The 27,255-nt window shown below is 48.6% G+C and overlaps 1 protein-coding gene and 1 long non-coding RNA gene across 2 annotated transcripts in view; one reads left to right on the top strand and one right to left on the bottom strand.

The window, feature by feature from the left end:
* TMA16 (translation machinery associated 16 homolog) overlaps window positions 1–14,393 on the bottom strand; it is an 89,672-nt gene extending 75,279 nt beyond the window's left edge. Inside the window, exon 1 of the mRNA XM_077279449.1 lies at window positions 14,258–14,393. Coding sequence (XP_077135564.1) covers window positions 14,258–14,260 — 3 coding nt within the window. The 5' untranslated portion in view covers window positions 14,261–14,393. The remainder of the gene's footprint in view (window positions 1–14,257) is intronic.
* Window positions 14,327–27,255, top strand: part of LOC143792945 (uncharacterized) — a 68,178-nt gene continuing 55,249 nt past the window's right edge. Inside the window, exon 1 of the long non-coding RNA XR_013220003.1 lies at window positions 14,327–14,419. This is a non-coding gene — a long non-coding RNA (uncharacterized LOC143792945). The remainder of the gene's footprint in view (window positions 14,420–27,255) is intronic.

Below are 27,255 nucleotides of genomic sequence, written 5' to 3'. Positions count from 1 at the left end.
CACGTGCTCACATAATGACTGCAACTTATAGTTACAGAGCAAACTAAAGCAGAAAATATAGAGTTCCACATTAGGGTGCGCGCACACGACTTCTGTAAAGGCCCCGTCTCACTTATCGATTTACCAACGATCACGACCAGCGATATGACCTGGCCGTGATCGTTGGTAAGTCGCTGTGTGGTCGCTGGGGAGCTGTCACACAGACCGCTCTCCCCAGCGACCAACGATCAGGGGAACGAGTTCGGCATCGTTGAAACTGTCTTCAACGATGCCGAAGTCCCCCTGCAGCACCCGGGTAACCAGGGTAAACATCGGGTTACTAAGCGCAGGGCCGCGCTTAGTAACCCGATGTTTACCCTGGTTACCAAAAAAAACAAACAGTACATACTCGCCTTTCGGTGTCCAGGTCCCTTGCCGTCTGCTTTCTGCTCTGACTGAGATCCGGCCGTACACTGAGAGCAGAGCGCAGCGGTGACGTCACTGCTGTGCTCTCACTTCTCACTGTACGGCCGGGAGTCAGTGAGAGCAGGAAGCAGACGGCAAGGGACCTGACGGACATCAGAAGGCGAGTATGTATTGTTTGTTTTTTTTTACATTTACGCTGGTAACCAGGGTAAACATCGGGTTACTAAGCGCGGCCCTGCGCTTAGTAACCCGATGTTTACCCTGGTTACCAGTGAAGACATCGCTGGATCGGTGTCACACACACCGATTCAGCAATGTCAGCGGGGCCTCAACGACCAAAAAAAGGTCCAGGCCATTCCGACACGACCAGCGATCTCACAGCAGGGGCCTGATCGCTGGTACGTGTCACACATAGCGAGATCGCTATGGAGGTCGCTGTTGCGTCACAAAACTTGTGACTTAGCAGCGATCTCGCTAGCGATCTCGCTATGTGAGACGGGGCCTTAAGACGCCGGCCCACCCGCTGACATTGCCAAGCAGAAGACTCTTCATGAAAACAGTGGGGGTGCTTTTGTCCTGAAGCATCTCTTCTGACATTTTCCAGCAAAGGTTTTTTCTTTTTTTATTTCTTGTAATTCTTTTATTTTACTTGTATGTACGAAATTGTGAAGTCGCCTGAAAAGTGAACCAGTCACTTCTTTTAACAACTCTTCATAATTACAAAGTGGTTAAAAAGCTCAAGGCCTAAACATGTGCACGGAAGGCCTGTTTCACACCTCAGTGGCTCCGGTACGTGTGGTGACAGTTTCCTCACGTACCGGAGACACTGACACACGTAGACACATTAAAATCAATGTGTCTCTGTAGATGTCAGTGATTTTTTGCGGACCGTGTGTCCATGTGCAAAACACGGAGACATGTCCACGTTTCTCCGGCAGCACGGTCCGCAAAACGTCCCGCACACGTGCACACGGAGAACAGTGTGCACTCTCCTCCGTGTGCACGTATTGCCGCAGGAGAAACAGCGCTAGAGTTAAGCGCTGTCCCCTGCTTTTGGTGCTGAAGCCGGCATTCACTCCTTCTCCCCAGCAGCGTTCGCTGGAGAGAAGGAATGAAAAATCAAGGTTTGGGGTTTTTTTTTTGTTAAAAATAAAGTTCGTGGTCACCTCCCGCCTCCCACCCCCTGTGCGCCCGCCTATTTCCCATAGGGGTGGAGCCGCATATTTATCCCTGTAATGAGCGGTACCACGTGACCGCTCACACAGGACAAGCTGCCGGCGCTGAGAGGAGGCTTCGCGGGAGCTGGGTGAGTATTTTAATGCAAACGGGCGGGCACACAGGGGGTGGGAGGCGGGAGTTGACCACGAACTTTATTTTTAACAAAAAAAAAAAAACCTTGATTTTTCATTCCTTCTCTCCAGCGAACGCTGCTGGGGAGAAGGAATGAATGCCGGCTTCAGCACCAAAAGCAGGGGACAGCGCTTAACTCTAGCGCTGCCTCCTGCATGGTCCGTGTGGTCCTCAGTCAGCACACGGCTGCCGCACGTGTGCCACACTGATGTGCCACGTGAGCACACAGACACGGATAACTCCGGTACCGATTTCTCCGGTACCGGAATTATCTGGACGTGTGAGACTAGCCGAAAGGTGTTTTTACACTGCTCTGCATAGGTTCATTCTTTTTAACGATTACACAGGTCTGTAAGGGTAAAATTGTTTGAAAAGAGGTGATTTTTATATATCACAGTTGGGAGACGTCATCTTATCCGGCAAAAAAACAAGCCGCCATACAGCTCCATCAGCGGAAAAATAAAACAGTTATAGCTCTCAGAATAAAGCGATACAAAAATAATTATTTTTCTATAAAATAGTTTCTATTGTGTAGAAGTGCCAAAACATAAAATAACTACATAAATGAGGTATCACTGGAATAGTACTGACCCGAAGAATAAAACTGCCTCAATAATTTTACCACATGCGATATGACATAAAATCCCCCACCCTCCCAAAAAATTCCTGAATTGATGGTTTTTGTTCATTCTGCCCCCAAAAATCGGAGTAGAAAGCGATAAAAAAGTCTTGTGTCTGAAAATAGTACCAACAAAAACATCAACTCGTCCCACAAAAAAGAAGCCCTCACATCTGTGGGCCAACATATACAAAAATTAGAGGTCTCAAAATATGGTGATGCAAAAAAATTGTTTTTGCAATAAAAAGTGTATTTTAAACACAGATATAAATCTATAAATCTGGTATCGCATCGACCCGAAGAATAAAGTCATCTAATATTTATGGTTTGAACTGGATGGACTTAAAGGGAATCTGTCACCCCCAAAATCGAAGGTGAGCTAAGCCCACCAGCATCAGGGGCTTATCTACAGCATTCTGCCCTGATCCTCAACAGGGCAGACAAAGTACGCCGGAGCCGGAGCCGCAGCGTGACTACAAGAAGAGGACGTCATCGTAAGAAGATGGGAGGCGGGCCCAGGACCGTGACGCCTATCGGACCGGACCGCAGCGGGACTGCCCCTGGGTGAGTATAATCTAACCTCTTTTTCTCATCTTTCAGGATACATCAGGGGCTTATCTACAGCATTCCAGAATGCTGTAGATAAGCCCCTGATGCTGGTGGGCTTAGCTCATCTTCAATTTTGGGGGTGACAGGTTCCCTTTAAAGTCTTCTTTCAACCTTAAATACTATGTTACTATGTTATGTAATCACTTACACAGCACAAAAAATAAATAAAACCAATTATTCACCTGCTGTTGATTTTTTACATTCTCCCTCCCAAAGATCACAGTAAAGCTCGGCGCACATTTATCCTGCGCTGAGCGATTAAACCGTGGTTTCCACATAAATATCTTAATTATGCAAATTGTCTCTTCGAAGAGGAAGAGAACTAGAACTCTAGTGCCACCTATTGGAAGGTAGCAATCCTACAACTCAATGTCAACCCTTTAACGAGCCTTGTCACATGACTTAGGATAATAGCCAAACCACAATCTCAATTTGCAGACACTGTGTTTCGGGGTACTGCCCCACATCAGTGCAAAGTGGAGATCTGGTTTGGCTGTGGGGTTGTTGCTACCTTCCAGTAGGTGGCACTAGAGTTCTAGTTCTCTTCCTCTCTGAAGAGACAATTTGCATACATAGCATATTTCCCAGAGGAGCATTGCGGCTTTAAGTCTCCTCACCTCGGCATGCTTAGCATGTCAATCTCCGCAAGGAGAAACAATACTTCTCACATAAATATCTGAAATACGTGATTGAGGCAGAACCCTCGATGGAAGATTCCCTATAAATAGGCAGATGGAGGCAGAAGAAAGAAGGCAGAAGAAAGAGGACAGAAGAATGAAGAGACTACAACCGTAAGTGTTGATCCCCGATCCCTGCCCGTTCCCACTTCATCAACCCCAATCCCCCATCCCCCTCCACCCCCCATTTGCGCCGCCTCCGTGCACACATTTAGCAGCCACCGAGCGTTGATTGGTGACGCAGCTCACCGATCAACTCTCGTGCTCGCTTTTCTTTCTCATCCCCTTTGCGCCATCCCCATGCGCACATCCAGCAGCCACCGAACTTTGATAAGTGACACAGTTCACTTATCAGAGCTCGTGCCTGCTGTTTTCCGTTTCTTTTTCACCCCCTTGCACCACACCCCCGTGCGCACATCCAGCAGCTGCTGATCGTTGATAAGCGACGCAGTTCACTTATCAGAGCTAGGGTCTGCTGTTTTAGACTTTTCTTTTCACAGGCATTTTTTTCTCCCTATTAGCTCACAAAAAATGTCATGTTCGTCCCAACAGCGCTATTCAGTGGCAGAGGCATATGCTTTCCTTGCCTCCGACACATAATGAGGGATACCACATTTCTTTACTTTTCAGATTCTTCATCCTTTTCCTCCTCCTTGGGTCCTGCGGAACCGCCACACTGACGTCCCAGGACAGAAGATGAGGCAGCGCCCTTTCCTGAAGATGAACCAGCGCACCCCTCTTCGGACACCGTATGGACCTCGCCCCCCAAAAATTGTGAGCCACTGATTCGTGATTTTGTGGCAGAATCGGGAATCAAGTTTGACACCACCGGCCTCACAGAAATATACTTGTTAACCTCATGGTGGAGCAAACTAATTTGTACTCTCGTCAATTTTTGGTGCAAAACCCTGGTTCATCATATTCTAACTGGTCTCCTGTAGAAGCAGTTGAGATGATGCAGTTTTGGGGCCTGGTCCTTCATATGGGGCTCCAGAAGAAGCCAGAAATTCGGCAATATTGGGAGTGTTGATTTTTTACACAACACTCCAGTGTTCCGAATGGTCATGGCCTGGACGCGTTTTGAGGTCATCCACAAATTCCTGCATTATAACGATAATGTCCCCCACGAGATGACCCCAACTTTGACCGTCTGTTCAAAGTTCGGCTGGTCATCGAACACTTCAACAAAAAGTTTTCTGAAGTATACATGCTCCAAAGGGACATCTGCGTGGATGAGTCCTTGGTTCATTTTAAGGGAAGGCTCAGATTCCGTCAGTACCTGCCTAGCAAGAGGGCCTGGTACCTCGGGGTACACCTACAGCTTTCGAGTATACGAAGGGAAGGACACCAGGATTGAACCCCTTAAGTGCCCCCTTGTCCTGGGAGTGAGTGGGAAAATTGTGTGGAATTTGGTGCACCCACTGCTGGATAAATGTTATCACCTCTACACCGATAACTTTTATTCCAACATCCCACTCTTCAAATCCCTTTCTGCATGAGGTACCGCAGCCTGCAGTACTGTCCACAAAAATTAGAGAGGCCTCCCGAAAAAACGCTACTTGGGCAGATGCTCAGACGGGGTGACAGCAGAGCCCAATGTAGCGACCACCTACTGGTGGACAAGTACAAGAGGGATGTCCTTCTCTTGACCACCATACACGGTGATGGCAGCGACCTCAGCACTGTTCGAGGTACCTCTACACAGGTCAGCAAACCGGACTGTGTACTGGGGTACAACAAAAACATGGGGGGCGTTGATCTCTCCGATCAACTCCTCCAACCATACAGTGCTTTGAGAAAGGCCAAGGTGTGGTACAAAAAGCTGGCCGTGCACATTAAATAAATGGCAATGCTCAACGCTTTCCTGCTGTCACGATGTGCAGGCCACACCAATACGTCGTACCTTCAGTTCCAGGAGGTAGTGGTTAAGGCCTTGATATTTGGCACTCAGGAAGGAGCGGGCCCCAGTACTTCCGGCACTGCATTTCCCAAGGGGAGGTCCCGCAAACTGGGAAAAACGGTAAGGCGCAAAAAAGGTGCCGAGTGCGTTACAAAAAGAGAATATGCAAGGACACCATTTATCAATGCGACACCTGCCCCGAAAAACCTGGCGTGTGTTCTCTGCTGTGTTGCTGCCTACTTATGATTGGACAGCATCATACAGGGAGAAGAAGTACACGCCCCTACTGAGAACTGTCTGATAAAAAAAAAAAATAAGTGCAAGTGGATGTTAACCCCTTCCCGACCTGTGACGCCACGTAGGCGTCATGAAAGTCGGTGCCAATCTGACCTGTAACGCCTATGTGGCGTCATGGAGGGATCGCGTCCCCGCAGATCGGATTAAAGGGTTAACTCCAATTTCACTCGATCTGCAGGGGCAGGGGGAGTGGTACTTTAGCCCAGGGGGAGTGGTACTTTAGCCCAGGGGGGTGGCTTTGCCCCCACGTGGCTACGATCGCTCTGATTGGCTGTTGAAAGTGCAACAGCCAATCAGAGCAATTTGTAATATTTCACCTATGAAAAGTGGTGAAATATTACAATCCAGCCATGGCCGATGCTGCAATATCATTGGCCATGGCTGGAAACCCTGATCTGCCCCCCCACCGCCACCGATCTCCTCCCCAGTCCTCCGTCCTGTGCTCCGCTCCCCAGTCCTCCTGTCCGCTCCCCCCGTGCTCCGATCCCACCACGCTCCGATCCCACCCCCCGTGCTCTGATCTCCCCCCCACTCATACTTACCGAGCCTCCCGATGTCAGTCCGTCTGTTCCATGGGCGCCGCCATCTTCCAAAATGGCAGGCGCATGCGCAGTGCGCCCGCCGAATCTGCCGGCCGGCAGATTCGTTCCATGTACATTTTGATCACTGTGATAAAACCTATCACAGTGATCAAAATAAAAAAAATAGTAAATGAACCCCCCCCTTTATCACCCCCATAGGTAGGGACAATAATAAAATGAAGAAAATATATTTACTTTTATTTTTCCACTAGGGTTAGGGTTAGAACTAGGGTTAGGGTTAGGGCTAGGGTTAGAATTAGGGTTAGGGTAAGGCTATGTGCACACGTATTCTGGTCCTCTGCAGATTTTTCCGCAGCGGATATGATAAATCCGCAGTGCAAAACCGCTGTGGATTTATCACGGATTTACCGCGGTTTTTCAACTGCGGTTTTCTATAGGAGCAACTGTAAAACCGCTGCGGAATCCGCAGAAAGAAGTGACATGCTGCGGAATGTAAACCGCTGTGTTTCCGCACAGTTTTTTCCGCAGCATGTGCACAGCGTTTTTTGTTTCCCATAGGTTTCCATTGAACTGTAAGCTCATGGGAAACTGCTTCGGACCCGCAGCTGCGGAAACGCTGCGGATCCGCAGCGTTTTCAGCAGCATGTGCACATACCCTTAGAATTAGGCTATGTGCACACGGTGCGGATTGGCCGCTGCGGATTCGTAGCAGTTTCCATCAGGTTTACAGTACAATGTAAACCTATGGAAAACCAAATTCGCTGTGCTCAAGGTGCGGAAAATACTGCGCGGAAACGCTGCGTTGTATTTTCCGCAGCATGTCAATTCTTTGTGCGGATTCCGCAGCATTTTACACCTGTTCCTCAATAGGAATCCGCAGGTGAAATCCACACAAAAAACACTGGAAATCCGCAGTAAATCCGCAGGTAAAACGCAGTGCCTTTTACCTGCGGATTTTTCAAAAATGCTGCGGAAAAATCTCACACGAATCCGCAACGTGGGCACATAGCCTTAGGGTTGGAATTAGAGTTAGGGTTGGATTTAGGGCTAGGGTTGGAAATAGGGTTAAGATTACGCTTGTGGTTAGGGTTATGGTTAAGGTTAGGGGTGTGTTGGGGTTAGGGTTGTGGTTAGGGGTGTGTTGGGGTTAGGGTTGTGATTAGGGTTATGGCTAGAGTTGGGATTAGGGTTAGGGGTGTGTTTGGGTTAGTGTTGGAGTTAGAATTAAGGGGTTTCCACTGTTTAGGCACATCAGGGGTCTCCAAATGCAACATGGCGCCACCATTGATTCCAGCCAATCTTGCGTTCAAAAAGTCAAATGGTGCTCCCTCCCTTCCGAACCCCGACGTGCACCAAAACAGTGGTTTACCCCCACATATGGGGTACCAGCATACTCAGGACAAACTGGGCAACAACTATTGGGGTCCAATTTCTCCTGTTACCCTTGCGAAAATAAAAAATTGCTTGCTAAAACATCATTTTTGAGGAAAGAAAAATATTTTTTTATTTTCAATGCTCTGCGTTGTAAACTTCTGTGAAGCACTTGGGGGTTCAAAGTGCTCACCATACATCTAGATAAGTTCCTTGGAGGGTCTAGTTTCCAAAATGGGGTCACTTGTAAGGGGTTTCTACTGTTTAGGCACATCAGGGGCTCTGCAAATGCAACGTGACGCCCGCAGACCATTCCATCAAAGTCTGCATTTCAAAACGTCACTACTTCCTTTCCGAGCCCTGACGTGTGCCCAAACAGTGGTTCCCCCCACACATGGGGTATCAGCATACTCAGGACAAACTGGGCAACAACTATTGGGGTCCAATTTCTCCTGTTACCCTTGTGAAAATAAAAAATAGCGGACTAAAAAATCATTTTTGAGGAAAGAAAAATTATTTTTTATTTTCAAGGCTCTGCGTTATAAACTTCTGTGAACTTGGGGGTTTAAAGTGGTCACCGCACATCTAGATTAGTTCCATGGGAGGTCTAGTTTCCAAAATGGGGTCACATGTGGGGGAGCTCCAATGTTTAGGCACACAGGGGCTCTCCAAACGTGACATGGTGTCCGCTAACGATTGGGGCTAATTTTTCATTCAAAAAGTCAAATGGCGCTCCTTCCCTTCCGAGCCCTGCCTTGTGCCCAAACAGTGGTTTACCCCCACATGTGAGGTATCAGTGTACTCAGGAGAAATTGCCCAATAAATTTTAGGATCCATTTTATCCTGTTGCCCATGTGGAAATGAACAAATTGAGGCTAAAAGAAATTTTTTGTGAAAAAAAGTACTTTTTCATTTTTACGGATCAATTTGTGAAGCACCTGGGGGTTCAAAGTGCTCACTATGCATCTAGATAAGTTCCTTGGGGGGGTCTAGTTTCCAAAATGGGGTCAGTTGTGGGGGGTTTCTACTGTTTAGGCACATCAGGGGCTCTCCAAACGTAACATGGTGTCCGATCTTGAATTTGAATTTTTCATTGAAAAAGTCAAATGGCGCTCCTTCCCTTCCGAGCCCTGTCGTGCGCCCAAACAGTGGTTTCCCCCCACATATGGGGTATCGGCGTACTCAGGACAAATTGTACAATAACTTTTGGGGTCCAGTTTCTCTTTTTACCCTTGGGAAAATAAAAAAAATCATTGCTAAAAGATCATTTTTGTGACCAAAAAGTTAAATGTTCATTTTTTCCTTCCATGTTGCTTCTGCTGCTGTGAAGCACCTGAAGGGTTAATAAACTTCTTGAATGTGGTTTTGAGCACCCTGAGGGGTGCAGTTTTTAGAATGGTGTCACTTTTGGCTATTTTCAGCCATATAGACCCCTCAAACTGACTTCAAATGTGAGGTGATCCCTAAAAAAAATGGTTTTGTAAATTTCGTTGTAAAAATGAGAAATCGCTGGTCAAATTTTAACCCTTATAACTTCCTAGCAAAAAAAAATTTTGTTTCCAAAATTGTGCTGATGTAAAGTAGACATCTGGGTTATTTATTAACTATTTTGTGTCACATAACTCTCTCGTTTAACAGAATAAAAATTCAAAATTTGAAAATTGTGAAATTTTCAAAATTTTTGCCAAATTTCCATTTTTTTCACAAATAAAAGCAAAAATTATCGACCTAAATTTACCACTAACGTGAAGCCCAATATGTCATGAAAAATCAGTCTCAGAACCGCTAGGATCCATTGAGCGTTCCTGAGTTATTACCTCATAAAGGGACACTGGTCAGAAATGCAAAAAACGGCCAGGTCATTAAGGTCAAAATAGGCTGGGTCATGAAGGGGTTAACTCAGTACAACTACATGTGGCAAACAACTCTGCCCATTGTGGTGGTCAATTGCCATATAATTTTGCTTTACAGTTGTGTGGCCATTGGTCAGTTGGGGATGGGTGGAGCTTTAGAGGCACTAACACCAACCTCCTGGTGGTCATACTCTGATAGCTCAAGCTACAAATAGGTTAAAGAAAAATACAGAAAGACTTGGTTGTCCTCACTGATCTGTTGCAATTGTACGCCACTCCAGACTGGCCTACAGCTACAGATCAGATGAAATGATACCAAGTCCCCTAGAATGACTGGACTGCCCAACTCTGCTGAGAATCATTGGGAGTTTATAGTTTTGAGTTACCACATTAGGTTTTACACAGTAACATTTCTCCAAGAAGAATTTTGAGCTGAGTTTTACAAAAGTGTGAAAGAATCAGCATTTATTCCCATGCCTGTAGAAGACAAGCCCATACCCACAAGTAACAGGCGTGAAGGAGCTCATGTGGACAAAGTACTCAGTATGAGCACTGCATGTGGAGTAAAGGTAGTGCTCACACCAGAGTACACGATGTATGCATCTGTTTCCACCACAGACGTGTACACTATTGTATATATCTGCATTACCACCACAGACACGTGTACACTATGGTATATGCCTAAATTACCACTGCAGACAGGTGTACACTGTGGAATATGCATTTATTACCACCACAGACACGTGTAAACTATGGAATATGCCTCCATTACCACCACAGACAAGTGTACACTATGGAATATTCCTCCATTACCACCACAGACACGTGTACACTCTGGAATATGCCTCCATTACCACCACAGACACGTGTACACTATGGAATATGCCTCCATTACCACCACAGACACGTGTACACTATGGAATATGCCTCCATTACCACCACAGACACGTGTACACTGTGGAATATGCCTCCATTACCACCACAGACACGTGTACACTATGGAATATGCCTCCATTACCACCACAGACACGTGTACACTATGGTATAAGCCTCCATTACCACCACAGACACGTGTACTCTATGGAATATGCCTCCATTACCACCGCAGACAGGTGTACACTGTGGAATATGCCTCCATTACCACCACAGACACGTGTACACTGTGGTATAAGCCTCCATTACCACCACAGACAGGTGTACACTATGGTGTCTGCCTCTATTACCACCACAGACAGGTGTACACAATGGAATATGCCTCCATTACCACCACAGACACGTGTACACTATGATATATGCCTCCATTACCACCACAGACACGTGTACACTGTGGAATATGCCTCTATTACCGCCACAGACATGTGTCCACTATGGTATATGCCTCCATTACCACCACAGACATGTGTACACTGTGGAATATGCCTCCATTACCACCACAGACACTGTACACTATGGAATATGCCTCCATTACCACCACAGACATGTGTACACTGTGGTATAAGCCTCCATTACCACCACAGACATGTGTACACTGTGGAATATGCCTCCATTACCACCACAGACACTGTACACTATGGAATATGCCTCCATTACCACCACAGACACGTGTACACTGTGGAATATGCCTCCATTACCACCACAGACACGTGTACACTGTGGAATATGCCTCCATTACCACCGCAGACACGTGTCCACTATGGTATATGCCTCCATTACCACCACAGACACGTGTCCACTATGGTATATGCCTCCATTACCACCACAGACACGTGTCCACTATGGTATATGCCTCCATTACCACCACAGACACGTGTACACTATGGAATATGCCTCCATTACCACCACAGACATGTGTACACTGTGGTATAAGCCTCCATTACCACCACAGACACATGTACACTATGGAATATGCCTCCATTACCACCACAGACATGTGTACACTGTGGTATAAGCCTCCATTACCACCACAGACATGTGTACACTGTGGAATATGCCTCCATTACCACCACAGACACTGTACACTATGGAATATGCCTCCATTACCACCACAGACACGTGTACACTGTGGAATATGCCTCCATTACCACCGCAGACACGTGTACACTGTGGAATATGCCTCCATTACCACCGCAGACACGTGTACACTATGGAATATGCCTCCATTACCACCGCAGACACGTGTACACTATGGAATATGCCTCCATTACCACCGCAGACAAGTGTACACTATGGAATATGCCTCCATTACCACCGCAGACACGTGTACACTATGGAATATGCCTCCATTACCACCACAGACACGTGTACACTATGGAATATGCCTCCATTACCACCGCAGACAGGTGTACACTGTGGAATATGCCTCCATTACCACCACAGACACGTGTACACTGTGGTATAAGCCTCCATTACCACCACAGACAGGTGTACACTATGGTGTCTGCCTCTATTACCACCACAGACAGGTGTACACAATGGAATATGCCTCCATTACCACCACAGACACGTGTACACTATGATATATGCCTCCATTACCACCACAGACACGTGTACACTGTGGAATATGCCTCCATTACCGCCACAGACATGTGTCCACTATGGTATATGCCTCCATTACCACCACAGACACGTGTCCACTATGGTATATGCCTCCATTACCACCACAGACACGTGTCCACTATGGTATATGCCTCCATTACCACCACAGACACGTGTACACTATGGAATATGCCTCCATTACCACCACAGACATGTGTACACTGTGGTATAAGCCTCCATTACCACCACAGACACGTGTACACTATGGAATATGCCTCCATTACCACCACAGACATGTGTACACTGTGGTATAAGCCTCCATTACCACCACAGACACGTGTACACTGTGGAATATGCCTCCATTACCACCGCAGACACGTGTACACTATGGAATATGCCTCCATTACCACCACAGACAAGTGTACACTGTGTAATATGCCTCCATTACCACCACAGACACGTGTACACTATGGAATATGCCTCCATTACCACCACAGACATGTGTACACTGTGGTATAAGCCTCCATTACCACCACAGACATGTGTACACTGTGGAATATGCCTCCATTACCACCACAGACACTGTACACTATGGAATATGCCTCCACTACCACCACAGACATGTGTACACTGTGGTATAAGCCTCCATTACCACCACAGACATGTGTACACTGTGGAATATGCCTCCATTACCACCACAGACACGTGTACACTGTGGAATATGCCTCCATTACCACCACAGACACGTGTACACTGTGGAATATGCCTCCATTACCACCACAGACACGTGTACACTGTGGAATATGCCTCCATTACCACCGCAGACACGTGTACACTGTGGAATATGCCTCCATTACCACCACAGACAAGTGTACACTGTGGAATATGCCTCCATTACCACCACAGACACGTGTACACTGTGGAATATGCCTCCATTACCACCGCAGACACGTGTCCACTATGGTATATGCCTCCATTACCACCACAGACACGTGTCCACTATGGTATATGCCTCCATTACCACCACAGACACGTGTCCACTATGGTATATGCCTCCATTACCACCACAGACATGTGTACACTGTGGTATAAGCCTCCATTACCACCACAGACACGTGTACACTGTGGAATATGCCTCCATTACCACCACAGACACGTGTACACTGTGGAATATGCCTCCATTACCACCACAGACACGTGTACACTGTGGAATATGCCTCCATTACCACCGCAGACACGTGTACACTGTGGAATATGCCTCCATTACCACCACAGACACGTGTACACTGTGGAATATGCCTCCATTACCACCGCAGACACGTGTACACTGTGGAATATGCCTCCATTACCACCACAGACACTGTACACTATGGAATATGCCTCCATTACCACCACAGACACTGTACACTATGGTATATGCCTCCATTACCACCACAGACACGTGTACACTATGGAATATGCCTCCATTACCACCACAGACATGTGTACACTGTGGTATAAGCCTCCATTACCACCACAGACACGTGTACACTGTGGAATATGCCTCCATTACCACCACAGACACGTGTACACTGTGGAATATGCCTCCATTACCACCACAGACACGTGTACACTGTGGAATATGCCTCCATTACCACCACAGACACGTGTACACTGTGGAATATGCCTCCATTACCACCGCAGACACGTGTACACTGTGGAATATGCCTCCATTACCACCACAGACACGTGTACACTGTGGAATATGCCTCCATTACCACCACAGACATGTGTACACTATGGAATATGCCTCCATTACCACCACAGACATGTGTACACTGTGGAATATGCCTCCATTACCACCGCAGACACGTGTACACTATGGAATATGCCTCCATTACCACCGCAGACACTGTACACTGTGGAATATGCCTCCATTACCACCGCAGACACGTGTACACTATGGAATATGCCTCCATTACCACCGCAGACACGTGTATGATATTGTGAGTCCCTATCTTCAGCAGACACGTGTACTGTAAGCCTCCACTACACCATAAAACAAGCACATTGTTAGTTCCCGGGATGCTGCACAATGCAGGTATATATCGAGCACTCACCATTGTGACGTCACAATCGCTGATACCAACTTATACACCGACTCTCCTCGAGGATAAAACTAGGATCTCAAGCAGCTGGAGGCCCTTTCGTGACGTCACAGCCATGTGCTCGGTCACGTGTGTGGGCGGAGACGAGCTCTAGCGTGTGGGGTAGGAGGAGCTGTGAGTGCGAGTCCTAGTCCTGTCTGTGTGGGAGCCTGAGTGCAGCCACTGTGTGCAGCCACCACACACGGAGGAGAGGAGACCAGAGCAGGCGGGAGCGGAGCTCGGCTTCTCACTGTCGGAAGCGGCTGCGCCTGTGGTTGAGCTGATGCAGGACAGTGTTGCTATTTCTGATTACAGCAGATGTTATATGGGAAACACTATGAACAGTAGTTACACAGATATATTGTGTGAGAAGTGTGTGTACACAACACACGTTGGCAGAGGGGTAGCTTGGGTTTTGGCTCAGGGGGGGCGAAGCTTCGGAGTGGGCCCCTAACCAGGTAACCTTGATTACAACTCGGTGACGCGCCCTAATAGTGGAGGAGAAGCTCAGCAGATGACCGCGCTATTACTGAAGACAATCTCTATATAGAGCAATATGGATATTACCGCCATATGGTCAGTGGTAGATACCAGTCCTACAGAACAGTTACAGATAATGTCTTACCGCTGACGTCCTTTCTGATGGAATCGTTCATTTTTCCCGTCTTTTCCATCTGGCCCAGACCGACATGACAACTGCTTCCAGCCAGGACTCATCTGCAGAGAATTCAACACACATTTCACTTCTCATATTCCAGCCCCATCACCATCTATTCCCAACCTGCACAAACTCCTCCTGCTGATACCCCGATACTGAGCCAATGCTGCCATATGTGTCCCTATTACTGCCCCTGATACTCCAATACTGAGCCGCTGCTGCCATATGTGTCCCTATTACTGCACCTGATACCCCGATACTGAGCCAATGCTGCCATATGTGTCCCTATTACTGCCCCTGATACTCCAATACTGAGCCGCTGCTGCCATATGTGTCCCTATTACTGCACCTGATACCCCGATACTGAGCCAATGCTGCCATATGTGTCCCTATTACTGCACCTGATACCCCAATACTGAGCCGCTGCTGCCGTATGTGTCCCTATTACTGCACCTGATACCCCAATACTGAGCCGCTGCTGCCATATGTGTCCCTATTACTGCACCTGATACCCCGATACTGAGCCAATGCTGCCATATGTGTCCCTATTACTGCACCTGATACCCCAATACTGAGCCGCTGCTGCCGTATGTGTCCCTATTACTGCCCCTGATACTCCAATACTGAGCCGCTGCTGCCATATGTGTCCCTATTACTGCACCTGATACCCCGATACTGAGCCAATGCTGCCATATGTGTCCCTATTACTGCCCCTGATACTCCAATACTGAGCCGCTGCTGCCATATGTGTCCCTATTACTGCACCTGATACCCCGATACTGAGCCAATGCTGCCATATGTGTCCCTATTACTGCACCTGATACCCCAATACTGAGCCGCTGCTGCCGTATGTGTCCCTATTACTGCACCTGATACCCCAATACTGAGCCGCTGCTGCCGTATGTGTCCCTATTACTGCACCTGATACCCCGATACTGAGCCGCTGCTGCCGTATGTGTCCCTATTACTGCACCTGATACCCCAATACTGAGCCGCTGCTGCCGTATGTGTCCCTATTACTGCACCTGATACCGTAATACTAAGCTGCTGCTGCCGTATGTGACCCTATTACTGCACCTGATACCCCAATACTGAGCCGCTGCTGCCGTATGTGTCCCTATTACTGCACCTGATACCCCAATACTGAGCCGCTGCCGCCATATGTGTCCCTATTACTGCCCCTGATACTCCAATACTGAGCCGCTGCTGCCATATGTGTCCCTATTACTGCACCTGATACCCCAATACTGAGCCGCTGCTGCCGTATGTGTCCCCATTACTGCACCTGATACCCCAATGCTGAGCCGCTGCTGCCGTAAGTGTCCCTATTACTGCACGTGATACCCCAATACTGAGCCTCTGCTGCCGTATGTGTCCCTATTACTGCACCTGATACCTCAATACTGAGCCGCTGCTGCCGTATGTGTCCCTATTACAGCCCCTAATACCCCAATACTGAGCCTCTGCTGCCGTATGTGCAGCGCCCCAGAGTCCTGGTCGTTGCAGTACTGTGGCTCCGCCACTATGGGGAGCTATGGTGCGTCCGATGGCACTGAAGGAGTTCATCTGATCAGGTATCACAGACACCAATACATTTCACAGCCGGGCCTCCGGGGGGAGCTAAGGGTGCTATTCATTAGGCCACTCCCCACCATAGTGGGTAAACTGGGGGTCAGGCAGGAAGTTAGATCAGAAAGCTGACTGGGTTGGAACCAGGCAACACCTTGTGGCAGAGGGTGTTGTAGGGGAAGATACAGTAGGGTCTCTGTCAGGGGTGGGATCCTGACAGAGGCTTGGCAACGAGAACGAACGTAACGGGACCGTGCCTGCTCCGGGTAGCGGCGGTGCCCAAGAAAGGATTAGAAGAGAGATAGATTGTGCTGAGTGAGAAACGGGATCACGCAAAGGAGAAATACCAGTAGGAGTCGTGCTGTAAGACCGAAGCAACATCCTACTGAGGCGCAATACCGGTGGCCGGAACGCCGAGGGAGTAGAACAACATTCAGCTTCAAGCAATACTCCAAACAGCGGCAGGACAGTCAGTCTCAGGCGGGCTGTCTAACTCAAATCACCTATGAAGTCTTGGGAGGCAATTGTGGGAGAGGGGCGTCTCTAGGGTCCCGGAAGAACTCCAGGCCTACCCGTCAAACGGGTGCCGTTCCTACCCGAACCTCAGGGAGGGACGGAGGATTAGCAGAACATCATCTAGTCGAGTTGTGAGGGAACATCAGAAACAGACACAACAGTTGTGGGGTACTTTCCGTAAGCACAGCAGGGAAGGACTACAACACATAGCGCTAGGGGGAAGGCACAGATTTCCTCCTGTGAAGAGAACTCTGGAAGTGTCATTGGACCGGCCGGACTTGCGCAGCCTGGTGAGCCGTATTCTGGATTGAGGACCCAGAGATCTTCAGTAAAGAGGTAAAGAGACTGCAACCTGGTGTCCTCATTATTTATCGCGACCTGCACCCCACAACTGCACCGTTACAACACCACTTATTGCACCGGACGTCCCCCACTGACAGACAGGGCCACGGACCGGGTCTAGCCACCGTGACAACCCCAGGACTGAGATCCCAGAGGCCCGGCTCCGGGTACCCCTCGGCCCTGCGGCGGTGTGGGGGCGCTCCAACTTGGCGTCACGAACAGGATCTACTTAAGCCTGAAGAATCAGGTCATGTGTGCCTTGGAACTGTGATTTGTTGTGCTTGGACTGTACTTTATTGCAAAGACTGTGCTGCGCCATTTACCGCCAAAAGTTCCCGCCAAAAACCGCCGCCATTGCTACGCCAGAGAAGCAGGAGGGCGTGCCATGGGAGGGGACTACCAAAGTGGCGCCAGAAGCGGTGATCGCCCCCTGCGCCTCTTGTTGCAAAGCGATGACCTGCCTCAAAGCAGAGAACCGCCCCCTGACTTGCGATGGCGGGAACGAGGTGAAGGAGGACCTCGACCTTGGAGAAATGGCAGAGTCAGATGCATGCATTGCCGCCGAATGCCGGACAGCGACGATGAACAGCAGGTGCCCGAACAACGGCGAGGTGATCCCGGTTTGTCCTCACCCATCGGAAGAGGACTCGCGTCCACCGCCGGTGAGGGACCTGGACTCCTTGGAGACACCAGTGGAGGAGCCGAGCCTGCCTATCCTAGTCACGGAATCATGGAGGGCGGGGTTATGTCCAGAGATGACTCCGGAGGAGCCGCGGTCCGGGCTGCAGCCGATTCCAGTGTCCTTGTCAACGGACCTGAGCGACATCGGTGGAATCACATCAGGCGCAGGTATGGACGACATCCCTACTCCCCTGGCCGATTCTGCTCTCCCGACCGATCCAGCTCCCCTGATCGATCCCACTCCCGTGACCGCTCCCCACCCTGGCAATGATCCTCACCTCCAACGCGATGGGGAAGCTAGTGCCGCCGCTACCAACCAAGATGGGAGAACCCATAGGTGTGGGCCTAGACGGGGTGATCCTTCGGTGGGACACCCCCTGGACAGGGCCGGATGGGACCCGGGAGGATGGCCTCACCCTTGCGGTACTTACCTGGGAGCAGTATAAACAATGTCTGATCCAACACTGGAAAGATCGGGACGAGACCGAACCACCTGACACGCAACGTAAGAAGTCTGCTCCCGGCAGGAAAGACGTGGTAAAGCGGGGAACTGTACTGGCCTACCACCCGAAGAGGGGATGGGGCTCCATACAGGAACCGGGGCTACCAACTGATGTCTTTGTCACTAGCTATAATGTGAAGACCCCCTGCTGCAGTCGAAATGGTGATCCGTTACAAAGGGGGGATCAGGTGACTTACAACCGCCATCGGAGTGCACAAGGATGGTGTGGCCAGAACGTTCGACGGTGTGAGCCTGAGAGAGCGCCCCCTGTTGTCCCGATCATGACTGATCCCGATTTGCCGGACCTCGTTCCCATCACCACGGTACGTCTTGTAGCGGCTACCGAACTCGCAAGCAGGATTAGCCTTCAAATCCAGGCACCGGCTGATCTGATGGCATCTGAGACACCAACTACCAGTACGGGTGCCACGTTGGCTGGGGGACCAAGATTACCCCCAGACTTATAAGAATAAACCTCGATACCATGAGTATGTATATAGTTACTGTTTTATTGCTTTTATGTTGCTGCTAAAACCCGTCCAGGGTTAACTCTAAAAGGGATCTCTTTGTTGACCCGGGATCCCTATTGTTTTTGGTTATTTTCTATTTTTTCTATGTTATTTAAAAACTGCTGAAATCATGAACAGTGCATGATCCGAACTTCTTGTACATAGTTTGCACCTTATTAAAGGCGCTCCCTACTGGTTTTACTTAAAGAAGGACTCTTTGCGAAGATACCGCACTGGAACCTTTGCTGAGTATGGACTGGTAGCTTGAGAAAATACGCTACCTCACAGAGACTTAGTCCTCTCTTAAAGGGGATGTTCATTTGCCGCATTTCGATAGAAATATTGCTTCAGACAAATAGCAATAATGTTGATGAGAGAAAAGTGATGATAATGTTGTACGAGAAAGTTATATGTGTTTAATTAGTTAAATGTGAAGAAATACTGATGATGTGCTCTGAGAAGTAAAAAGGTGAAAGGTAGAAGAAGGATGCAGTAGACCCGTAGGGATAGACGTGGAGTCCAGCATGCATGATAGAAAGAAAGATAATGAGAAGGCTTAATGTTCAGAAGAAAATGCTTGATAATGTTGATAGATAGTTAGGATAGAAGGTAAACCCTGAGTCCTCATAGGAGTCATGTAGAGATGGCTCAGTGCTCTTAAACTGAAAGTAATGTTATGTTCTATACTGTGTATAGTAGTTGAAAAGGCAGTAGGCCCTGGCTGAACGGGGCGGTCCTGTAACAGAAAGGAGAGGCAGTAGGTCTGGTGCCGATAGGACAGGCGGTCCTGCAGATTTAAAGAAGGAGAATGAAAAAGTTAAAATACCTTATAATGTGATTATAGGAAGGTCTTTAGTGGACTAAGAGTGTATGTCCTTAAAGGCAAGGTTAAATTATTGTTCAACAATTTGTGCACTTAGTAGAATACCCGCTTGGGTAAGGAAAGTTAATTATAGCATGTTGCTATGATATTTAACCATGTTTTGTAACGTTCAAGTGTCCTCACCTCCCATAAAGGGAAGCTTGTTCAAGTATACTTATTGTTATTGCACTCAACCAAACTGTATGTCTTTTTGCTAAACTTGTATTGTTGTTTTCTTCCCAGTCCCGGAGTACTGTGTTTAACCAGGGGGGAGTGCAGTGCCCCAGAGTCCTGGTCGTTGCAGTACTGTGGCTCGGCCACTATGGGGAGCTATGGTGCGTCCGATGGCACTGAAGGAGTTCATCTGATCAGGTATCACAGACACCAATACATTTCACAGCCGGGCCTCCGGGGGGAGCTAAGGGTGCTATTCATTAGGCCACTCCCCACCATAGTGGGTAAACTGGGGGTCAGGCAGGAAGTTAGATCAGAAAGCTGACTGGGTTGGAACCAGGCAACACCTTGTGGCAGAGGGTGTTGTAGGGGAAGATACAGTAGGGTCTCTGTCAGGGGTGGGATCCTGACAGAGGCTTGGCAACGAGAACGAACGTAACGGGACCGTGCCTGCTCCGGGTAGCGGCGGTGCCCAAGAAAGGATTAGAAGAGAGATAGATTGTGCTGAGTGAGAAACGGGATCACGCAAAGGAGAAATACCAGTAGGAGTCGTGCTGTAAGACCGAAGCAACATCCTACTGAGGCGCAATACCGGTGGCCGGAACGCCGAGGGAGTAGAACAACATTCAGCTTCAAGCAATACTCCAAACAGCGGCAGGACAGTCAGTCTCAGGCAGGCTGTCTAACTCAAATCACCTATGAAGTCTTGGGAGGCAATTGTAAGAGAGGGGCGTCTCTAGGGTCCCGGAAGAACTCCAGGCCTACCCGTCAAACGGGTGCCGTTCCTACCCGAACCTCAGGGAGGGACGGAGGATTAGCAGAACATCATCTAGTCGAGTTGTGAGGGAACATCAGAAACAGACACAACAGTTGTGGGGTACTTTCCGTAAGCACAGCAGGGAAGGACTACAACACATAGCGCTAGGGGGAAGGCACAGATTTCCTCCTGTGAAGAGAACTCTGGAAGTGTCATTGGACCGGCCGGACTTGCGCAGCCTGGTGCGCCGTATTCTGGATTGAGGACCCAGAGATCTTCAGTAAAGAGGTAAAGAGACTGCAACCTGGTGTCCTCATTATTTATCGTGACCTGCACCCCACAACTGCACCGTTACAACACCACTTATTGCACCGGACGTCCCCCACTGACAGACAGGGCCACGGACCGGGTCTAGCCACCGTGACAACCCCAGGACTGAGATCCCAGAGGCCCGGCTCCGGGTACCCCTCGGCCCTGCGGCGGTGTGGGGGCGCTCCAACTGTGTCCCTATTACTGCACCTGATATCCCAATACTGAGCCGCTGCTGCTGTATGTGTCCCTATTACTGCACCTGATATCCCAATACTGAGCCTCTGCTGCCGTATGTGTCCCTATTACTGCACCTGATACCCCAATACTGAGCCGCTGCTGCCATATGTGTCCCTATTACAGCCCCTGATACCCCAATACTGAGCCTCTGCTGCCGTATGTGTCCCTATTGCTGCACCTGATACCCCAATACTGAGCCGCTGCTGCCATATGTGTCCCTATTACAGCCCCTGATACCCCAATACTGAGCCGCTGCTGCCGTATGTGTCCCTATTACAGCCCCTAATACCCCAATACTGAGCCGCTGCTGCCGTATGTGTCCATATTACTGCACCTGATACCCCAATACTGAGCCGCTGCTGCCGTATGTAACCCTATTTCTGCACCTGATACCCCAATACTGAGCCGCTGCTGCCGTATATGTCCCTATTACTGCACCTGCTGTGTGGTTCTCTGTGCCCTCTAAATTCTAAAGTACCCCTCTATAATATAATAATGCCAGGTGCAAGTGCCCTAGAAAACAGCCCATATTTTGGCCCTAGAAAGTAATATTGCCCTGTGTGCCCCGTTGATAGCCACAGTAACCTGAGTTCCCCTATAACAATAAATGCCCACTTTACATTCAATAATGTCCCGAGTCTCCCCCTGTACAGCTCCTCTATACACAGCATGATGCTCTTATACACAGTATAGTGCACCCACACAGTATACTGACTCCTTAGTAGCCTCCGAGCTGTTTGATGGCTCCGACAATGTATAATGACCCCCACACTGTAATCTCCACACTGTATGATGGCCCACTAGATAGCCTCCATATACAGTAGCATAATGCACCACATAGTCCACAATATAGTATAATGCACTCCCCAGAGGCAGACTCTATAGCATACGGCAGCCCCCATAGGCAGACACTGCAATAAGGCAACACCCCCATATAGGCAGACCCTGTAATAAGGCAGTACCCCCATAGGCAGACTCTGTAGTATAAGGCAGCACCCCCATAGGCAGACCCTGTGATAAGGCGGCAGACCCTGTAATAAGGCAGCACCCCCATTGTCAGACCCTGTAATAAGGCAACCCCCATAGCCAGACCCTATAATAAGGCAGCACCCCTATAGTCAGACCCTGTAATAAGGCAGCACCCCTATAGGCGGACCCTGTAATAAGACAGCACCCCCATAGGCAGACCCTGTAATAAAGCAGCACCCCCATAGTCAGACCCTGTAACAAGGCAGCACCCCTATAGTCAGACCCTGTAATGAGGCAGCCCCCATAGTCAGACCCTGTAATAAGGCAGCCCCCTTAGTTAGAACCTGTAATAAGGCAGCACCCCTATAGGCAGACCCTGTAATAAGGCAGCACCCCTATAGTCAGACCCTGTAATGAGGCAGCCCCCATAGTCAGACCCTGTAATAAGGCAGCCCCCTTAGTTAGAACCTGTAATAAGGCAGCACCCCCATAGTCAGACCCTATAATGAGGCAGCACCCCTATAGTCAGACCCTGTAATAATGCAGCCCCCACAGTCAGACCCTGTAATAAGACAGCCCCCCATAGGCAGACCCTGTAATAAGGCAGCCCCCCATAGGCAGACCCTGTAATAAGGCAGCACCCCTATAGGCAGACCCTGTAATAAGGCAGCACCCCTATAGGCAGACCCTGTAATAAGGCAGCCCCCCCATAGGCAGACCCTGTAATAAGGCAGCAACCCCATAGTCAGACCCTGTAATGAGGCAGCACCCCTATAGTCAGACCCTATAATCAGGCAGCCCCCCCATAGGCAAACCCTGTAATAAGGCAGCAGCACCCATTTAAAAAAAAAAAAAAAAACTCTGCTTCCTGCGCTGCTCCCACTGATCTCCTGACAGCGGGCACCGGGCAGTGACGTCATCGCGCCCGCTGTCCGTGTCGGCGACGTCAGACGCCGACACTGATGGGGATGATGGGAGAAGGAGCGCAGCTCTCCTTCTCCTATCATTGCGATCAGCTGTATAGGCTTAATGCCGGTACAGCTGATCTTCCGATGACGGCGGGGGGCCCACTGCTGGCACCGGGCCCCCCCGCCTGCTCAGGGGCCCCATAGCGGCCGGGCGGCAGAGCAGGGAGATCGATTCTCCCTGCTCTGCCGCAGAATGTAACTGTATCTGCGTGCTCCGATACAGTTACAGTAGCGTAACTCTGGGTGGGCCCCCTCTGAGCACCGGGCCCGGGGCGCCCGCACCCTCTGCCCCCCCCCCCCCCAGTAGCTATGCTACTGCACGTTGTACCGGCCTCGGTGCTGTAGGTGACTGGCTGCAGAGGGAGGGCTCCTGGCAGCTCCACTTTATACAGTGCTGGCTACAATGGAGTAAGAGGAGCTCCTGCTTTATCTGTGGTAAATACACCATATAATTAGAGACATTTTCACTATTTTAATAAATATTTGTAAAAACTTTTTTAAGTTGAGTCGCGAGAAGCCCAGCGGTCACTTGCCGCCACGTCCCTGCCGTATTTTGGCTGCATGTCATTGTCAGGCACATGAGTGGCGAAGGTACAGTGCACATAGTTGCTGTATTATTGCATCTATGATTGTGCAACTTTTTTGGTCAGTTTTCCAAAATTGTAAAAACGCCAATTTTCACGTAGTTTGTAAAACCTTTGACAAAAATATTTGAAAATTTTAACAAAAATAGAGTTCAAGTCCTTTATTTTCTCTGAAGAGGCAATTTGCATATTATATTTCCCAGAGGAGCATTGCACGGCGAATAAGCCTCCTTACCTTGACAAGCCATAGCTGGTATGTCACTGTACACAAGGAGAAACGTTGCCCCTTAGACCCCAGTCCTGAGCCTCTCACCTAGCCAAATCAGTTCTCACACTTCGCACTGACGAGGGCCAACAGCCCGAAACACCAAGTCTGCGAATTGAGATACTGATTTCGCTTACGTATATCCTGTCATATTGCACGACTCGTTAAAGGGTTGATTGTGACTTGTAGGATCGCTACTTCCAACGGGTGGTGCTATAGAGTTCAAGTCCTCTTTTTCTCTGAAGAGGCAATTTGCATAACAAAAATATTTGAGAATCTTGGCAAAAAATGCTTTGCAGTTGTAGCATGTCAACATACCTCAAAAAGTGGGTGACCAGTTACATCCTAGCCTTTAGCATAAGGGTGGGAAACCTAGGGCCATTTATGGCCTGCAATGTCACTTCCTCCAGCCCCCCAAGGACCACAGTCCTTTTAAAGGGAACCTGTCACCCCCAAAATGGGTGGTGAGCTAAGCCCACCGGCATCAGGGGCTTATCTACCGCATTCTGTAATGCTGTAGATAAGCCCCCGATGTATCCTGAAAGATGAGAAAAAGAGGTTATATCATGCTCACTCAGGGGCAGTCCCACTGCAGTCCAATCCGATGGGCGTCGCGGTCCGGTCCGGGGCCTCCCATCTTCATAAGATGACATCCTCTTCTTGTCTTCACGCTGCAGCTCCGGCGCAGGCGTACTTTGTCTGCCCTGTTGAGGGCAGAGCAAAGTACTGCAGTGCGCAGGCGCTGGGCCTCTCTGACCTTTCCCGGCGCCTGCACACTCTAATACTTTGCTCTGCCCTCAACTGGGCAGACAAAGTACGCCTTCGCCGGATCCGCGACAAGAAGAGGACATCATCGTAAGAAGATGGGAGGCGCTGGGCCGGACCACGGCACCCATCAGACCGAACCGCAGCGGGAACGCCCCTGGGTGAGTATAATCTAACCTCTTTTTCTCATCTTTCAGTATACATCGGAGGCTTATCTACAGCATTCCAGAATTCTGTAGATAAGCCTCTGTTGCTGGTGGGCTTTACTCACCTTCGATTTTGGTGGTGACAGGTTCCCTTTAAATCTTCCTTATTGTGCAATGCAATCTTCGGTGGCGCACACGCAGTATGCTTTGCCCAACGGCGGGCAAAGACGAAAAGCATTACTGCGTATGCGTCCACGCACTATGTCCCGGAAGTATTTCGCTGTGTTCTGTGACATAGTGCGCGGGTGCATGCGCAGTAATGCTTTTCGGCTTTGCCCACAGTTGGACAAAGCATACTGCCCGTGCGCCACCGAAGATTGCATTGCGCACGCGCGATCTATGGAGGACAAGTACCCTAATTCTCAAACATATTGCGGACAACAGGGACGGATGGGGTGGATAAATGAAGACGAAACGTCGCCCATCGGACCAGAAAAAAGGCATTTACATATCCCGCCAATTTGAGGTCACAGGTTCCCTTTAACACCTTAGTGACAGAGCCAATTTGGTACTTAATGACCAAGCCAATTTTTACAATTCTGACCACTGTCAGTTTATGAGGTTATAACTCTGGAACGCTTCATCGTATTCCGCTGATTGTGAGAATGTTTTTGTTTTGAGACATAATGTACTTCATGTTAGTGGTAACATTTCATCGATATTACCTGCTTTTATTTATGAAAAAACGGAAAAATGGTGAAAAAATTTTAAATTTTGCAATTTTCAAACTTTAAATTTTTATGCCCTTAAATCAGAGAGATACAGTACAGACCAAAAGTTTGGACACACCTTCTCATTTAAAGATTTTTCTGTATTTTCATGACTATGAAAATTGTACATTCACACTGAAGGCATCAAAACTATGAATTAACACATGTGGAATTATATACTTCACAAAAAAGTGTGAAACAACTGAAAATATGTCTTATATTCTAGGTTCTTCAAAGTAGCCACCTTTTGCTTTGATGACTGCTTTGCACACTCTTGGCATTCTCTTGATGAGCTTCAAGAGGTAGTCACCGGGAATGGTTTTCACTTCACAGGTGTGCCCTGTCAGGTTTAATAAGTGGGATTTCTTGCCTTATAAATGGGGTTGGGACCATCAGTTGTGTTATGCAGAAGTTTGGTGGATACACAGCTGATAGTCCTACTAAATAGACTGTTAGAATTTGTATTATGGCAAGAAAAAAGCAGCTAAGTAAAGAAAAACGAGTGGCCATCATTACTTTAAGAAATGAAGGTCAGTCAGTCAGAAAAATTGGGAAAACTTTTCCCATCTTCAAAACTTGGGAGGTATGATTGTTGTGATCCGCTTTTTGGCTCCCCTGGTGGTGGCTGGTGGTACTGGAGACTTGTGTGTGCTTTTCTGCCTCAGCTCACCTGCTTCCATCAGTTTTGGGAGTTCCCTATTTAGCCTTGCTCTCCAGTCACTTCCTTGCCGGTCATCATTGTAACCTGAGTCTTTCAGTTGCATGTTCCTGCTACTAGTCTGCTGATCAGCTAAGTGGACTCTTGTCCTTTTTGTTTTGTTTTTCTTGTCCAGTTTACAGTTTTGTCATTTCCTGTTACTGGAAGCTCTTGTGGACTGAAATTGCCACTCCTGTGTCATGAGTTGACACAGGAGTCTTAAAGTAATTTCAGGATGGGTTTTTTGAAAGGGTTTTTCAGCTGACCGTGAAGTCCTCTTTTGTATCCTTCCTCTATCTAGTAAGTGGACCTCGCTTTGCTAAATCTACCTTCATACTGTGTATGTCTTTTCCTCTGAACTCACCGTTAATATACGTGGGGGCCACTATCATCTTTGGGGAATTTCTCTAGAGGTAAGCCAGGTCTTTTCCTTCCTCTTCCAGGCGTAGTTAGTTCTCCGGCTGGCGCATGGCATCTAGGCAGCCGTAGGAATGCTTCCTGGCTACTGTTAGTTGTGTGGTAGATTTAGGTCACGGTCAGCTTGAGTTTCCATCACCCGAGAGCTAGTCTGTTATTTTTGTGTTTCTTATGTTCCCATGCCATTGGGGAATCATGACAGTATGACCGGCCACTGTTAAAGTAATTGGCAGAAGAAAGGAGAGTAAAAGAAGTCTGTAGATTTTTTTTT

Source organism: Ranitomeya variabilis, chromosome 1, assembly GCF_051348905.1.
Source record: "Ranitomeya variabilis isolate aRanVar5 chromosome 1, aRanVar5.hap1, whole genome shotgun sequence".
In the NCBI taxonomy this organism is placed as follows: domain Eukaryota; kingdom Metazoa; phylum Chordata; class Amphibia; order Anura; family Dendrobatidae; genus Ranitomeya; species Ranitomeya variabilis.
The sequence above is the reverse complement of the archived record's forward strand: the minus strand, read 5'-3'. Positions and strand labels throughout refer to the sequence as shown.